Source organism: Bubalus bubalis, chromosome 18 (assembly GCF_019923935.1).
Source record: "Bubalus bubalis isolate 160015118507 breed Murrah chromosome 18, NDDB_SH_1, whole genome shotgun sequence".
Taxonomy (NCBI): Eukaryota; Metazoa; Chordata; class Mammalia; order Artiodactyla; family Bovidae; genus Bubalus; species Bubalus bubalis.
Genome location: NC_059174.1, coordinates 18,172,081 through 18,188,056, shown reverse-complemented (window position 1 = coordinate 18,188,056; position 15,976 = coordinate 18,172,081). Strand labels below are relative to the sequence as shown.

Sequence of the window (15,976 nt, the reverse complement as noted above, 5' to 3'; positions counted from 1 at the left end):
AGTGAACACATGAATGATAAGGTCAAAGAGCCTTACAGTTGAAATGGAGAAAATTTTAGTGATCTGGATAGAAGATCAAACCACTCTCAACATTCCTTTAAACCAAAACTTAATCCAAAGCACAGCCCTAACTCTAATTCTGTGACTCCTGAGAGAGGTGAGAAACTGCAGAAGGAAGTTGGAGGGTAGAAGAGGTTGGTTCACAAGGTTTCTGGAAAGAAACCATCTCCATAACGTAAAAGAGCATGGTGAAGCAGCCTCTGCTGCTGTAGAAGTTGCAGCAAGTTACCCAGAAGAGTTAGCTCTCATAGTTAATGAGGGGTGAGTGTGTGTATGTGCGTGTGTGTGTGTGTGTGTTCAGTCACTCAGTCATGTCCAACTCTTGCGACCCCATGGACTACAGCCCACCAGGCTCCTCTATTCATGGAAGTGGCTAAACTAAACAACAGATTTTCCCTAGAGATGAAACATCCTTAAACTGGGAGAAGATGCCATCTGGGACTCATAGCTGAAGAGGTTATGTCAATTCCTGGTTTCAAAGCTTCAAAGGACAGGCTGATTCTCTTGTTAGGGGCTAATATAGCTGGTGACTTTTAAGTTGAACCCAATACTCCTTTTTCATTCCTAAAGTCCTCGTACCCTTAAGAATTATGCTGAATATACCCTACTGGTGCTCTGCAAGTGAAACAATAAAGTTTAGATGACAGCATATCTGTTTAAAACATGGTTTACTGAATATTCTAAGCTCATTGTTGAGACCTACTGCTCAGAAAATATATAAATATCTTTTCACATCAGACAGGTAATATGCCGGTGTCGTAATAAGGTTTGCGGGGAGGCACATGTCACGCAGCAGCGTGAACACCCAATCATCACGCTCATGAACTACAAAAGGATCTAGAAAAGATTTTTCAAAATATTAATGCTCATTGACAATGCACCTGGTCACTCAGAGCTCTGAAGGAGATGTACAATGAGATTAATGCTGTTTTCATGCCTGCTAATGCAACTCCCATTCTGAAGTCCATGGATAAAGAGTAATTTTCACTTTCAAGTCTTATAATAGATTTCATAAGGCTATAGCTGCCAGAGATAGCAATTCCTCTGGTGGACCTGGGCAAAATATACTGAAAACCTTGTAGAAAGGATTTACCATTCTAGATACCATTAAAAACATTCACGGTTCATGGGAAGAGGTCAAAATAGCAACATTAACAGGAGTTTTGGAGAAAATGACTCCAGTTCTAATGCATGACTTTGAGAAATTCAGGATTTCAGTGAAGGAAGTTACTGCAGATGTGGTGGAAATAGCAAGAGACCTAGAATCCAAAGTGGAGTCTGAAGATGTGACTGAATTGCTGCAATCTCATTTTAAAACTTTTAATGGATGAGGAGTTCTTCTCATTGATCAGCAAAAACTTAGGTGACATAGCAGGAACAGGGTTTGAGAGGATTGACTCCAATTTTGCAAGAAGTTGTGTGGATTAAATGCTATCAAACACCTTTGCATGCTACAGAGAACTTGTTTGCAAAAGAGGCCATGGATGTTTCCTTGGTGACTTAGAAATTACCACAGCTACCTCAAACCTTCAGCAGCCACCACCCTGATCAGTCAGCAGCCATCAACATCGAGGCAAGACCCTCTCCCAGCAAAAAGATTACAACTCCCTGAAGGCTCAGATGATGATGGGTAGCATTTTTATTAGCAATAAAGTATTTGAAAATTAAGGTATTGCACACTTAATAGACCATAGTACAGTATATGCACTGGGAAATCAAAAATTCGTGATTCATTTTATTGTGATGCTTGCTTTAATGTGGTTGTCTAGACCCAAATCTGCAATGTGTCTGAGGTCTGCCTGTACAATCAAGTATTGGTCCATGCAATTTCAAAAAGGCAGGGAGCAAGGCTACAACAGAACTGGATGAACAGGAACGCTGAAGAGATAAGAAACTTGCTCGATCTTGATAACTCAGAGGTATTTTTTTGAAAGACTAAAGGCAAAAGATAAGACTGCAGATAAAGAAATGTAATTACATGACTAATATTTCAAAATCAATTCCATCTTAAAATGAGTTTCCATGTTACAGAAAAAGGGAACTAAAGCAGTGATTTTTATTTCCTTGGATAGCATGCCATGGCAGGCTGGACACTTATAGGTACCTTCTAGAACAAAGGCTGTCACATGAGCTTGAATATTTCAGCTATTAAAACAGTGTATCTTTTTAATGGACTATTCTGGATAATTTGCAAATAACTATGTTAAAGCAATTTTTTTCCTTCAGGAAAAAAACTATAGTTTCTATTTTGCTGTGCTGTGTGAATAATATTCATATGCTTACTGAGCTAGTAATATCAACAGCTGTACATTTAATCTTTTCCTATCTTTCCTGTTGTTCCGAGTAGTAAAATTAAATGATAGCAATGCAGACTATTATGCCTCAGAGCCTAAAAAACTGGGGGGATGGCACATTTCCAATGTAATAACTCACATTCTACTGTTCCATAGGATGATTCTACATTGAACAACTGCAACAAACTTGCTTATTAAGACAGAAAATCACTAACATTTATTTGACAAAGTTATCGAGAGCCTACTATGAACTAGGCCCTGTGCTAGATATTTCACGTTTATGGGTTAGAAAGTGTGGGAAAGATGACAAAATTGGAAATTTTATTCTCTTTGAAAATGAATATATGCTTTAAATATTCAATGTAGGGAGAACTCTGAGACTTTTCTTCATTGAAAGAATTTGTCTCTCAAAACCACAATAAGCCTTACACCTGCTAGAATGATTTTCAAAAAGATAAAGTGTTGGTGAAGATGTGGAGAAAAGGGAATCTTTGTGCAGTATTGGTGGGAAAGTAAATTGGTGTAGGTACTATTGAACACAGTAGGGAGGTTCCTCAGAAAATTAAAAATAAAACCACCACATGATCCAGAAATTCCAACTCTGGGTATAGATCTGAAGGAAACAAAATCACTGTCAGAAAAAGACAGCTGCACTGCATGTTTATTGCAGCCTTACTCATAGTAGCCAAGACAGGGAAACCAACTAAACGTCCACCAGTGGATGTATGGATAGAGAAAACGTAGTGTATGTACGCGATGGGATATTATTCAGCCATAAAAAAGACAGAAATCCCGCCACTGGCGACAGCAAGGATATACTTTGAGGCTATTATGCTAAGTGAAATAAATCACAGAAAAACAAATACTGTATGATCTCACTTACACGTGGAACCTAAAAACCACGCAAACAACCAAACTCATAAAGAAGAGAGAATAGATTGTCAGTTGCCTGAGGCGGGGGGCCAGGTTGGGTGCTGGAGGACAAGCAAAATGGGTGAAGGTAGTCAAAAGGTCTAAGTTTGTAAACTCCCAACTGTAAATTATTGGGCATGTAACGTACAGCATAGTGACTACAGTTAATACCGTATTGTACAGTTGAAAGCTGCTGAGAAAGCAGATCCTAGAGTCTTACCACCAGGCGAAAAAAAAATAACTATGTGAGGTGATGGATGTTAGTTAACTAAAGTCCTATGCTGGGTGTGGGGCCTTTTAACAGATCAACTGAGATCTACAGTAGGGAAATTTTTAAGTCTCCAACTCCTCTGATCAGGCAAGTGGGCAGACAATGGACCTGGGAGAGGGGCCGCGCTCAGTGATGTGCACTGAAACTCCCTCCCTTTGATCCACCTGCCACCTGCTTCTCGAAGGACACCGATAGTGATGCTGGAGATTCGAGGAATTAAGATGTCCTTTTTTAAAAAGTAATTTTTATTGGAGTAGTTGCTTTATTACTGTTAGTTTCTGCTGTACAGCAAAGTGAATCAGCTGTATGTTTACATATACACCTCTTTTTTTGATTTCCTTCCCGTTTAGGTCACCATAGAGCACCGAGTAGTCTCCTGTGCTATGCAGCAGGCGCTCATGAGTTATTTTATGCATTCTATCAATAGTGGATATGTCGATCCTAATCTCCCAATTCATCCCACCTCCCTTTATAAATCTTCTTTTTAATAGCACACATATATTCAAAGCAAAATCCATTAGCAAGCAGACACCCAGGAATAGGATTATCTGGCATTTTAAAAAGATTTTGCAAGACATAAAGCTTTCAATTTTAAAATTATTTATTAAAAAACATATTCTCCCAATTTTGATTGCATTTCAAATTAAATAAGGAGTGATGTTACAAATCGATGGATCAGATCCTTTCGTACAGAGAGTGATGATGGCCTCATTATCGAGGAGTACAGTCTACTAAATAGTGGAATATGAATCCAACTTATTCCCCTCGTCACGAAAGGCAGGCATAATTGATAGATCTCATACCAAAAAAAGTTATAAAGCATGTTTTCACATTTCAGTTAAATATTTAGTTATTATAAAATGATACTGGCTTAAAAGAGGATCCAAGTTATGCTCTGGATTTTCTTTTGCAAAATTCAAGAGAACATGATTGGCAGTGTCCTCACTGCTCATGAAGAAGCACCTGAGATGCATTGTGTTTCCAACCTTTGGGTTTCCAGTGATTAAAACATGCCGGAAACCTGAGAGCACTAGAAATGCCACACAGATCCCAGAGCTTAAAAAGAGTTCCTGATATGTCCTGGAGTTTTCATCAACTTCAAATTAACACACAGAACACCAAGTCATTAAAAAAAAAAAAAATGACTTTCAGAAGAAACACCCTAAAAGGAAACCCTCTAGTATTCTTCAGTGTTGAAAACTTTGGGGTGAGGACTGGTCTCTTTCAGTGGTTCAAGTAGTCAGTCTTTTCTCAACAGTTTCTTGATAAGCGACAAATCTTCTCAAATTCATCTTCACGTTGTCAAGAACACACAGCTGATCTGGACTGTATTTAGTTCTCCCTTCTTTTCGTATCTGCCAAAAAAACATCATATGAGATTTTTGGTATCTACCACTAACTCCTTTAAATAAGAAAGCATTTAATTTGGGGTGTATTTATTTTTAGAACAAACGGTTGCCAGAAATTGGTGGAACATTTTCACTTCCAAGGTGATGGAACACAGTACATGAGCTGTAACCAAGATAAATTAGATCATGCCCCTTTTATTTATTTTTGGCTGTGCTGGGTCTTCGCTGACGTGTGCAGGCTTTCTCTAGTTGGAGCGAGCAGGGGCTACTCTCTAGTTGCGGTGCATGGTCTTCCCATTGTGCTGGCTTTTCTTTTTGCAGAGCACAGGCTCTAGGGTGCACAGGCTTCAGTAACTCCAATGAGTGGATTCAGCAGTTGTGGCGCATGGGCTTAGTTGCCTCTTGGCACGTGGGATCTTCCCGGACCAGGGATTGAACCCGTGTCCCCTGCACTGGCAGGTGGATTCTTAACCACTGGACCACCAGGGAAATCCTGTGCACTTTTCAAATGATACTGAAAAACTGAATTGTAGACTTTAAAAAGAATGAGTATTATGGTATATGAACTAACCCTCACCTCTAATCTTGAGCAGTGGTTCTCAAATTTTAGCATTTGGAAAAGTCAAAGTGAAAGTTGCTCAGTCATGTCCGACTCTTTGCAACCCCATGGACTATACAGGCCAGACTACTGGAGTGGGTAGCTGTTCCCTTCTCCAGGGGATCCTCACATCCCAGGGATCGAACCCAGGTCTCCAGCATTGCAGGTGGATTCTTTACCAGCTGAGCTACCAGGGAAGCCCAAAAAAATACTGGAGCGGGTAGCCTAACCCTTCTCCAGGGGATATTCCTGACCCAGGAATCAAACCGGGATCTCCTGCATTGCAGGCGGATTCTTTACTAGCTGAGCTACCAGGCAAGTCCATTTGGAAGGCTTATTTAACAACCAGATTGCTAAAGCTCCAATACTTTGGTTACCTGATGCAAAGAGCCAACTCATTGTAAAAGACCCTGATGCTGGGAAAGAGAGGGCAGGAGGAGAAGGAGACGACAGAGGATGAGATGGTTGGATGGCATCACCAATTTAATGGACATTAATTTAGGCAAACTCAAGGAGAGAGTGAAGGACAGTGAAGCCTGGCATGCTGCAGTCCATGGGGTCACAAAGAGCTGGACATGACTGAGCAACCGAGCAACAGCAAGGCCGGTCCACATAGTTTCTGATTTTTGGTAGGTCTGGAGTTGGGCCTGAGAATTTGCATTTACAACAAGTTACCAAGTGAGGCTGGCACTGCTGATACAGGGCACTTTTGAGGATGTCTGCTCTAGAGAAGTTCTTTAGTAAAATGCATTGTGCTGTGTGTAAATGCAATTTGGGGCTAAATATAAACCAAACAGCCTTTAATGTAACTGTGGTTTCATTTACAAAAGACAGTCATATAAAAACCTGCATGCTGCCATCCTGGCTAACAAAGACACTTCATCAGGGCTTCATAGCTTTGAGAAAAGAAAAACACTCAGGTAAATAGCACCGTCACTGCACTGCATACTAGGCAGGCAAATCAATCAGAACAATGGACGTGCCAGAGATGAGGGGTCATTCTCCTAGTTCACAGTTTACATAACTGCTCTCTAAGCATTTGCTTCTGCAGAGTCTGATGACTCTCAACCACATCTGCCTTCCCAGGGGCTGCAAGGAAAGGAGATATTTTCCTTTCCCTTCAGACTCCTTTTTCAGAAGTTTAGAGGGCCTGTGACCTTTAAGAACAATGTGGACACTCTCCATGTACTGGTTTAGAAATGTCTCTAGGAGACAGTGTGACATAAAAGCGCATGAAGTACAGGCTGTGAATATATTATGCTATCTGTTGGATAATAAAGGGGAAAAATACTAACGTGCATTTGTCTTTGTGCAGAGAAACACCATTCGGTTTGGTTACCCATGAAGCAGGCTGGGAACACGTGGGAATAAAACTTCTCACTGCTTAAAAAATAAACACCAAGGGAATGTCCTTGGAGGTCCAGTGGCTAAGACTCCATGCTCCCCATGCAGGGGGCCCAGGTTTGATCCCTGGTCAGGGAGCCAGATCCACCTGCTGCAACTAAAGATCCTGCATGCCACAGCGGAGACAGAAGATCCAGTGTACCCCAACTAAGAGGCCGAGATCCAGTGCACCCCAACTAAGAGGCCAAGATCCAGTGTACCCCAACTAAGAGGCCGAGATCCAGTGTACCCCAACTAAGAGGCCGAGATCCAGTGTACCCCAACTAAGAGGCCGAGATCCAGTGCACCACAACTAAGAGGCCAAGATCCAGTGTACCCCAACTAAGAGGCCGAGCAGCGAAAATAAACAAAGAAAAAAAAGCCACCCCAAAACAAAAAATAACCCCCCCAGCGTGTGGGGAGGGTGAAATGGGTGAAAGTGGTCAAAAGGTACACACTTTCAGTTCCAGATGACCCCTGAACACTGCAGGGGTTAGGGGTGCCAACCTCCCTATCCCTTGTTGAGAATCCAAGTGCAAGTTCACTGCCGGCCACAGACCCAACCAACTGCAGATCATACAGTACTGCAGCATTTTCCACAGAAGAAAGTCCACGTGTTTAAGTGCATCTGCACAGGGTCACTCAAGGATCAACTGTGTAAAAGAAGTAAGTCCTGAGGGTGTAATGCAAGGGGACTACCATTAACAACACTATACGTGTGGTGATGTATGTTAACTAAATTTATTGTGGTGATCATTTTGCAATATATATACATATCCGATCATTACGCTGCACACCTGAAACTAACACTATGTTGCAGTATGTCAGTTACATCTCAAAACAAAACAAAACCCAAACAAACAAAACTAGAGGCTTAAACAAAGCATAATTAAGAGTCAACTGATTAATTTTCCCCCCTCAAGACTAAAGTCACCTACAAGTGAAGCTTAACTCAATGTCAGCCGCTATATTACTATATTTTTAAATGTAAGATGTCAAAACATGAAAATGTTACAAGACAAACCAGTTATTAATGTTCCTAAACGAACACTGATATATCTGTGAGAATGTGCATGGCATGTGTGGCTATTTTTTTTTTCTTCTGGAAAAGAAAACTCTTTTTCACACCTTAAAAAAATTCAAAAAGTTTACATCTCTAGACATACAATCATTTTACCTAAAAACTTGTCACAGAGTTCTGCCTATGGGAATTGAATTTTGCCTTTGACGCTTCTTAGAGAAAAGAAATACACGTTGGAAAGCAACAAAAGTAAGCTAATTTTCCATTAAAACCTCTACTTTCCCGACAGAGATTTAAAGGCAAAAGTTTAATTCAAAATGTAAAGTCAAAAAATACAAATATTTTTATCTCTCGAAATGAAATATATAGATTTAGATAAGAAGAGAATTGGCCAACTTAAGTTTGTGAATATGTGATCAAAGGCTGTTTTTAAAATTTCTCATTGCTTTTCCCCAACCACCAAGACAGTTTTTTAAAATTATCTTTTTGACTCAAAGTTAGCTTTGATGCTTCTGATGAATCAATCGATCGATCGATAAAAGGGCAAATGAAGGTAGCTGCATGCTCCATTACAGACCGGCTGGAGTTTGTTTGCCTTTTTCAGAGGACCAAAGGGAAATACATGAAGTCAGCCTACAACATTGGCATTACATGATATAAAATAAATTTAACACTGTCCCTGAAAGTGCTTTGCAGGCCGCACTGTAGGGCTTACACATAAGCATTGTTAACATTGCTAAACCGCCGCAGAGAGAGGAACCTGTCCACACCATTCTGGCTCAAGTCACAGTGATTCAACAGAAAGGGCTCAGTCGCCCTGACTCAGCCGACAAGCGTTTACACAGAGCTGGGGCTGAAGTGCTGTACGAATCACCAAGATTGCAAGCAGGGAACCACACACACCCTTGTCCCACAGAACGCTGAGACGTCAGCATTTCTAAATAAACCATTTGTTGTTTAGTCACTAAGTCGTGTCCAACTCTTTTGCAACCCCACGGACTGAAGCCCGCCGGGCTCCTCTGTCCATGGGATTTCCCAGGCAAGAATACTGGAGTGGGCGCCATTTCCTTCTCCAGGGGATCTTCCCACGTCTCCTGCGTTGGCAGGTGGACTCTTTGCCACTGAGCCAGCAGGGAAGCCAAATAAAATGTTACATACCTTCATTTTGAAGACTGGCTGGAATTCTTTCAGAGTAGATAACAATTTAATTTGAACTGAGGCCCTTTCAGCTTCTTTACCGTCTGCAAAAACATCAAAGAGGGCATCCAAGGCCTCCCCTGCTACCACAAGGCAGGGGTCTTTGGTGGCAACCTCAAGCAGAGAGTACCCGATGGTCTGGAGAAAACAAAACATAGCAAGGGATCATCTAATATTCTAAGTCAGTTTTCAAAATAAGTACTAACTCTAAATGTGACGACAATTCACGCATAAAGTTTTACATACAAATGCTAGGGGAAAAATTAACACTTTTAAAAGACTAAAGACAAGATATATTTACAAAAATACCAAGTATAATGTAAGCAAGATAAATTCAAAACCTTAGTTTATATTAGTGAACTAAGATCCATAAATGACCTATGAAAGACTGACACTGGAAATTATTAGATTTTCCCTTCTATCTATCTCCATCAAGGAGGCTTTTCCCATGGTGTCAAATGCATATAAACATTATCAGTAACAAAAAAAACCCTGCTTTTTAAATTATATGAGAAACACTCAGACATTAAAAAAATAAAGAACATACAATCTCATTTTGCTTCACTCTGATGATTTTTAACATCCACTCATTTTTTTTATGATTAGCTAGCTACAGGAACAAACTATTCCCAATCTGAAGAACTGGTCAAGAGTAAAGTTATTTTATTTTGGTTGTTTCGCTTCACCGTTTACATCTTTAAGGGCAATGTGCACACCTGTTATTATGGATGAGAGAGTGAAAATGCTGAGTGTGAAATGCAGCTCTACTGTATAACAGGGTGACTCTGGGACCTTGCTACTCACTCTGGACCTCCATTTTCTCATCTAAATTTAAGTGGGCAAGAAAACCTCTAGGAGAGTATTTAAATTTAATATCCCATTGGGACTTCTCTGGTGGTACAGTGGTTGAGAATCCACCTGCCAAAGCAGAGGACACAGGTTCAGTTCCTGGTTCGGGAAGATCCAACATGCTGGGGAGCAGTTAGGCCGCGTGCCACAACTACTGAGTCTGCACTCCAGAGCCCAGGAGCCACAGCTACTGAAGCCCGAGTGCCCAAGAGCCCGCGCTGGGCAACAAGGGAAGGCCCTGCAATGAGAACTCTGCACTGAAACGAAGCGTCGCTCCCGCTCACTCCAACTAGAGAAAGCCCACACGCACCAATGAAGACCAAGCACTGCCAAAAATATAAACAGTAAATAAATTCAATATTCTACTATAAACATGGAACGTACAGCATCACCTATGAAGTAGTCTCACTGAAAAAGTTGAACCTGAATCTAACCTAGCCTTTAGATCTAAGCTCCACTCTGCAGGAAATTCAGAAGATAAAGGAACAGACTTAACGCCACAAGGAGGCAATACGACAAATCCGCAAGGCTGAACACCAGGAGCCAACTGACCCAGAAGCTGCGGGAGAAAGAGGCGGCGTGTGGGAGGTACTAGGCGGGGCAAAGCCCTCAAGGAAGAGAGACTGCAGTCAGTTCAGTTGCTCAGTTGTGTCCGACTCTGTGACCCCATGAACCGCAGCACGCCAGGCCTCCCTGTCCATCACCAATTCCCGGAGTTCACCCAAACCCATGTCCATCGAGTCGGTGATGCCATCCAGCCATCTCATCCTCTGTCGTCCCCTTCTCCTCCTGCCCCCAATCCCTCCCAGCATCAGGGTCTTTTCGAAGACCCCAAACCAAGCACAACATGGAGACCCGACTTAGATCCTGCTTTACACAGACAGTCTATAAACAGTTATCTTGGGAACAACTGGAAGAATTTGAATATGGATGAAGTATTAGACATATTAAGAAATAATTGTGTATGGCATAATAATGGTGGCTATACAAAGAGAGACCAGCCCTGGGATTTCTTGGAAGGACTGATGCTAAAGCTGAAACTCCAGTACTACTCATTGGAAAAGACTCTGATGCTGGGAGGGATTGGGGGCAAGAGGAGAAGGGGACGACAGAGGATGAGATGGCTGGATGGCATCACTGACTCGACGGATGTGAGTCTCAGTGAACTCCGGGAGTTGGTGATGGACAGGGAGGCCTGGCGTGCTGCGATTCACAGGGTCGCAAACAGTCGGACACGACTGAGCGACTGATCTGATCTGATCTGATACAAAAAAACTGTATTTTTAAGTCGTGCATACTGAATAATAGGGACACAATATCAGGATGTCATTAATTTAACACATTTAGCAGAGGAACTACTTTAAGTACATATGATAGGAAACTCATAACTGTTAAATACGCTTGATGGCTGTACAAAATTCACTGCACTTTCTACTTTTCTTCATGCTTGAAAATGTGACTAAATAAAAACATTTTGGAAATCTTATGTTATGCCTGAGAAAAATTTGCTTGTCTTCTAAAGTGGGCCTTGGACTTGAGTCTTAAGGGGTGGGAAGTGACCACACCTACACGTGCTCACTGGTATGTGTGCACACGTACGACTGATACAGCCGTGCTCTCTCACTTAGGTCTGTATGTTAGAATCCCTGGAGTGACACACGAGGAACGGGTAACAGTGGCGGCCTCTCTGGAGTGGAACTAGGGGACTGGCATTTTAGGTGATGCACCTTAGCTGGTGGCTCATTACAGAATCTGCCTGCAATGCGGGAGGCCTGGGTTTGAACCCTGGGTTGGGAAGATCCCCCAGAGAAGGAAAAGGCTACCCACTCTAGTATCCTAGCCTGGAAAATTCACAAAGTCACAAAGGGTTGGACACGACTGAGCGACTTTCACTTTCAAATGGTCTGAATGTGCACACATCATCTTTTTGAAACAGGCTTCTAAAAAATACCAGTCACACTGGTAAGCTCTTAGCAAGTTAAGAAGTACTTTAGGGGCTTCCCTGGTGGCTCAGTGGTAAAGAATCTGCCTGCCAGTGCAGGAGACGTGGGTTCAATCCCCAATCTGGGAAGATCCCACATGCCCTGGACAACTAAGCCCGGGCACAACTACTGAGCCCATGCACTGCAACTAGTGAAGCCCACGAGCCCTAAAGCCTGCGCTCCACAAAACAGAAGCCACCACAATGAAAGCCTGTGCGCTGCAACAAGACCCACTACAGCCAAAAATAAATAAATTTTAAAAATAAAATTATATTTAAAAAATAAATAATTTATAATAACCAGTTTATTATCCACTACCAGTAACCCACGCTTCGGCAATTACTGTTAGCACAAAGAAGGGTAACTTTACTATTACTGTCCCTTTAGTTACTAGGCTGTACCTCTGGCAGTGCAGTTGCTGAGCAGCTTGCTTAGATCAAGTGCTGGAAGCAAACATGCTGCGTGAGTTCCTTGTGTGCGGGCACTACCAGAGTCGCTGCTTCAAATCTATGGAGTGGTCTTGGGATGAACTGGGTGGCAAGGTGCAGACTGCACTTCAGCCTGGTGTGCTGGGGAAACTGTTGGGATTGCTCTATATCCGCAGGAGAATACAACGTGCACACATTTTACGCAACAGTCAAAGCAGGGTCAACTTGAACAACTTTGAACCTTGGCCTTCCACTGAAGACAAATTTACTTTTGAGAACCATCTCCGGAAGAAAGTTAAATGGCAAAATGCGACTCGACTCTTCAGTGTGACTCATGGAGTAAGATCAGGCCAAAGGGTATACTTTATAATATATCTTAATAAACGACTTCTTGATATGATTTCATCTCATGAAATCCACAGGAGATTTTAAAATCCACAGGAGTGATTTTAAAGTCACTCTCCTCCCATTTTTAGTGATTTAATGGTTCAGGTTGGAAGCACAGTGTTTTACCTTGAGAGTGTCGAGCGTGCCGTCTTCTTTGGCTAGGACGCTGCCTGTGATTCCTAAAATACTGACCACGTTCACTCTCACCCCCACATTACTACTGCGGACGCCTGCCGTGCACAGCGTCATCAGCTGGTCGGGAGTCATGCACTGTTGAAAGAGAAGGACAGAGTATTCAGCGTGTTAAACTCGGCCAATTCCAACAGCACATGCCTTGGGATTGGCGAGAATCTCTTGTACCGGCGGCACGACTCTACAAGTGACAAGAACACTGGGTGCGCAAGTTATTAAATGTTCTGAGCACTCCTAAAAACAGCTAATTCTGCACCAGGATGAGGCCTGCTCACGTCACTGTCACCGCTTACTCTATCATGGCTGGGGGCCCGTAAAAGAGCCTTCAGTTCCTGTTTGTCTCATGTGAAGATTTTCATTCAAATGTACACAGACCAAAGAGATTCTAACTTCTGTTCAACATTGGTCACCAAAAAAAAGAAAACGTTTTGAAAATGTAAATAGGATCATGCAGCTTTACTAAAAATGGGCTGAACCTACACAAGGTAAGAGCTGACTCTTGAGATTTCTGTGCTATGGTAGATTATTAAAGATTGTAAAACGCTTTCAATTACATAGTGCTTCCACCACATAGTGATAACTTTTACTTTAAGCTGATTTGACTTCATTTTTGGCCGCACCATGCAGCATGTGGCATGTGGGATCTTCATTCCTCGACCAGGAACTGAACCCGTGCCCCGTGCATCCCTGCATTGGAAGCATGGAGTTTTAACCACTGGACTGCCAGGGAAGTGCCTTAAGCTGATTTGCACACACTCATGGATGCAGGTATCATAAGAGTGCGAATGTCACTTTCCATTTCATAGAAACTGAAGGTCAAAAGTTTTGTTCCTGGAAAAAAATTAAAAGAATAAAATTTAAACATATACATTAGAGGCCAACATCATATACTATATTTAATAGTAAAACATGAGCGACTTTCTGTTAGACTCTGAAAGAAGGCCAAGTCTGGAGAGCACTGCTCTAGAGGCGTGGCCATGCAAGGACTAAGGAAGGAAGGATGGAAGACAGCCCATAGGAGGAAAGGAGGCCCAAGAACTGCAAAGCCAGGCTCCTGGGACGAGTCTCCACGTGAATTCTGAAATCACCCAGAATCATACGGGACCAGTAACAAACAACAGGGTCCAACAGTAGGAATCTTCAAGGAATGAGTGGCCCCTGGGGATGGTGGGTGACTGTAACTGAGAGGTAGGTGGCATGGTCTAGTGACATGTTACTCAAAACTGGAGGATTTTAGAAAGGAAGAAGTGAGCATGCTTTAGATCTGTGATTCTCAAACATCAGTGTATACGACCATCGCCTGGAGAACTGGTTAAAACACAGACACTGTTGGGTCCCTCCCCAGAACTTCTGCTTCAGTAGATCCTGGGATCTACCCTTTAATACAAAAAGGAAAAAGACCAACTCAGTAGCAAAGCTGGCAAAAGACAGGGAAAGTCACAGAAAAAGAATGCAAAAGCCCTTAAAAGACATGAAACGATCTCCAACCTCCTCATAATAAAAGAAATGCAGATTAAAATTGAGACACAATTTCTTGCCCAACAAACCAGTAAAAATCCAACATTTTGACAACATATTCTTCTGGTGAGGGTGTGACAATACAGGCACTCTCCAACAGGGCTGGTGGAGATTCCAAACGGCTCAGACTTCTAAGGGGGCGAGAGCAATGCCTGGAGCAGAGCTACTGATGTGTCCGTTCTCTGAGCCGCAGCCCACCTCTAGAAATCGGCCCAAAGACATAATGGCAAAAACACAACGGAACTTTGGTAAAAGTGCTACTCGTTGCGGTTCTATTTGTAAGAGCAAAAGACTGGAGAGAACTAAAAAATCCATCAATGCCAACATGGTGAATAAATATGGAATATGTCCACAATGGAGGGCTATCAAGCTGTAAAAAAGAAATGAGAAGCATGTCGACATACTATGATGACTAATAAGAGTGAAAAGCAAAGTGCAGAAGCATCCTTTTAAGAAAAAGGGTGAAATACAAATACATACATATTTTGCTTATGTTTTCTGAAAAAAGAACAACAGAATGATAAATAAAAACATCAATAAGGATGATTACCAGTGGCACAAAGGAAGGAACACGGGCAAATGGACAGAAACTAGGCATCCCTCTACATATTTTTGTGTGTGTGTGCATATAAAATATACATAAAACTTACCATTTCAACCATTTAAAAATGTGTAGTTCAGTGGCAGGAAGTACATTCACATTGCTGTGTAAGCAACTATCACCACCATGCATCCCCAGGACTTTTTCATCATCCCATACTGCAACCCGGAACCTATTAAACTATCTCTCTCTGAGCCCCTGGTAACTACTCTTCTACTTTCTGTCCTTACGAATTTAGTTATCCTAGGTCCCTTACAGAGGATTCATATAATACTTGTCCTTTTGTGTCTGGTTATTTCACTCAGCATAACGTCTTCATGGTTCATCCATGCAGTAGTATGTACCAGAACATCAGTCCTCTTTAGAGCTGAATAATACTTCAAAGTATGTATACACCATGTTTTCCCCTGAATATATCCTGCTTTAGTTTTAACTCTGAAATTGGGGAAATATTTTACATAATTAAAAAATAAAAATTAGAGCAATCAAACAATAAATGCTTTTTAAAAAAGCTGAAACTGAAGCTAACTTTATAACAAACCACACAAGAGAATCTGTTCAAAGCAACTTTAAAGCATAGTAATTTGTACAGTCCTAGAAGGATTTTTCTTCCTAAGGACAAAAAGAATCACAAAGAAATCTTAAACTGCATCCAGTAGTATTACTGTTAGTAATAACAGCGTTACTTTGAAACTAGTAACTATATGCCATACGATGAAGTAAATAATAATGAGTTCATAACGATACTTAAAAAAATTCACTGATCATTTTTAGAGACTGCTAGGACACCAACTCATTTTCTGGGAAAAAGCGTTGGGTGGGGAGAGAGACCCATACCCTACCTTTTTCGGTATGAAGTGTATTCCAAAGTTACCAAAAATTGATGAAATAACAAGTTCTTACTTATGGAAGAATCACAGCCAATAAATGTAAA

General features: G+C 41.6%; 1 protein-coding gene and 1 non-coding gene across 3 annotated transcripts in view; both read right to left on the bottom strand.

Moving 5' to 3' along the window:
- Positions 1-792: 792 nt before the first annotated feature.
- Positions 793-897, bottom strand: LOC112580498. Its single transcript, XR_003104896.1, has one exon. It is a non-coding gene; the product is annotated as a small nucleolar RNA U13 (small nucleolar RNA).
- Positions 898-4,120: 3,223 nt separating this feature from the next.
- Positions 4,121-15,976, bottom strand: part of HEATR3 (HEAT repeat containing 3) — a 39,162-nt gene continuing 27,306 nt past the window's right edge. For both annotated transcript variants that reach the window (XM_006048944.3, XM_006048945.4), the window contains 3 exons: positions 12,858-13,001; positions 9,047-9,223; positions 4,121-4,892 (listed from right to left, as the gene is read on the bottom strand). In XM_006048944.3, the coding sequence (XP_006049006.2) occupies positions 4,770-4,892; positions 9,047-9,223; positions 12,858-13,001 (444 nt within the window). In that variant the 3' untranslated portion in view covers positions 4,121-4,769. The remainder of the gene's footprint in view (positions 4,893-9,046; positions 9,224-12,857; positions 13,002-15,976) is intronic.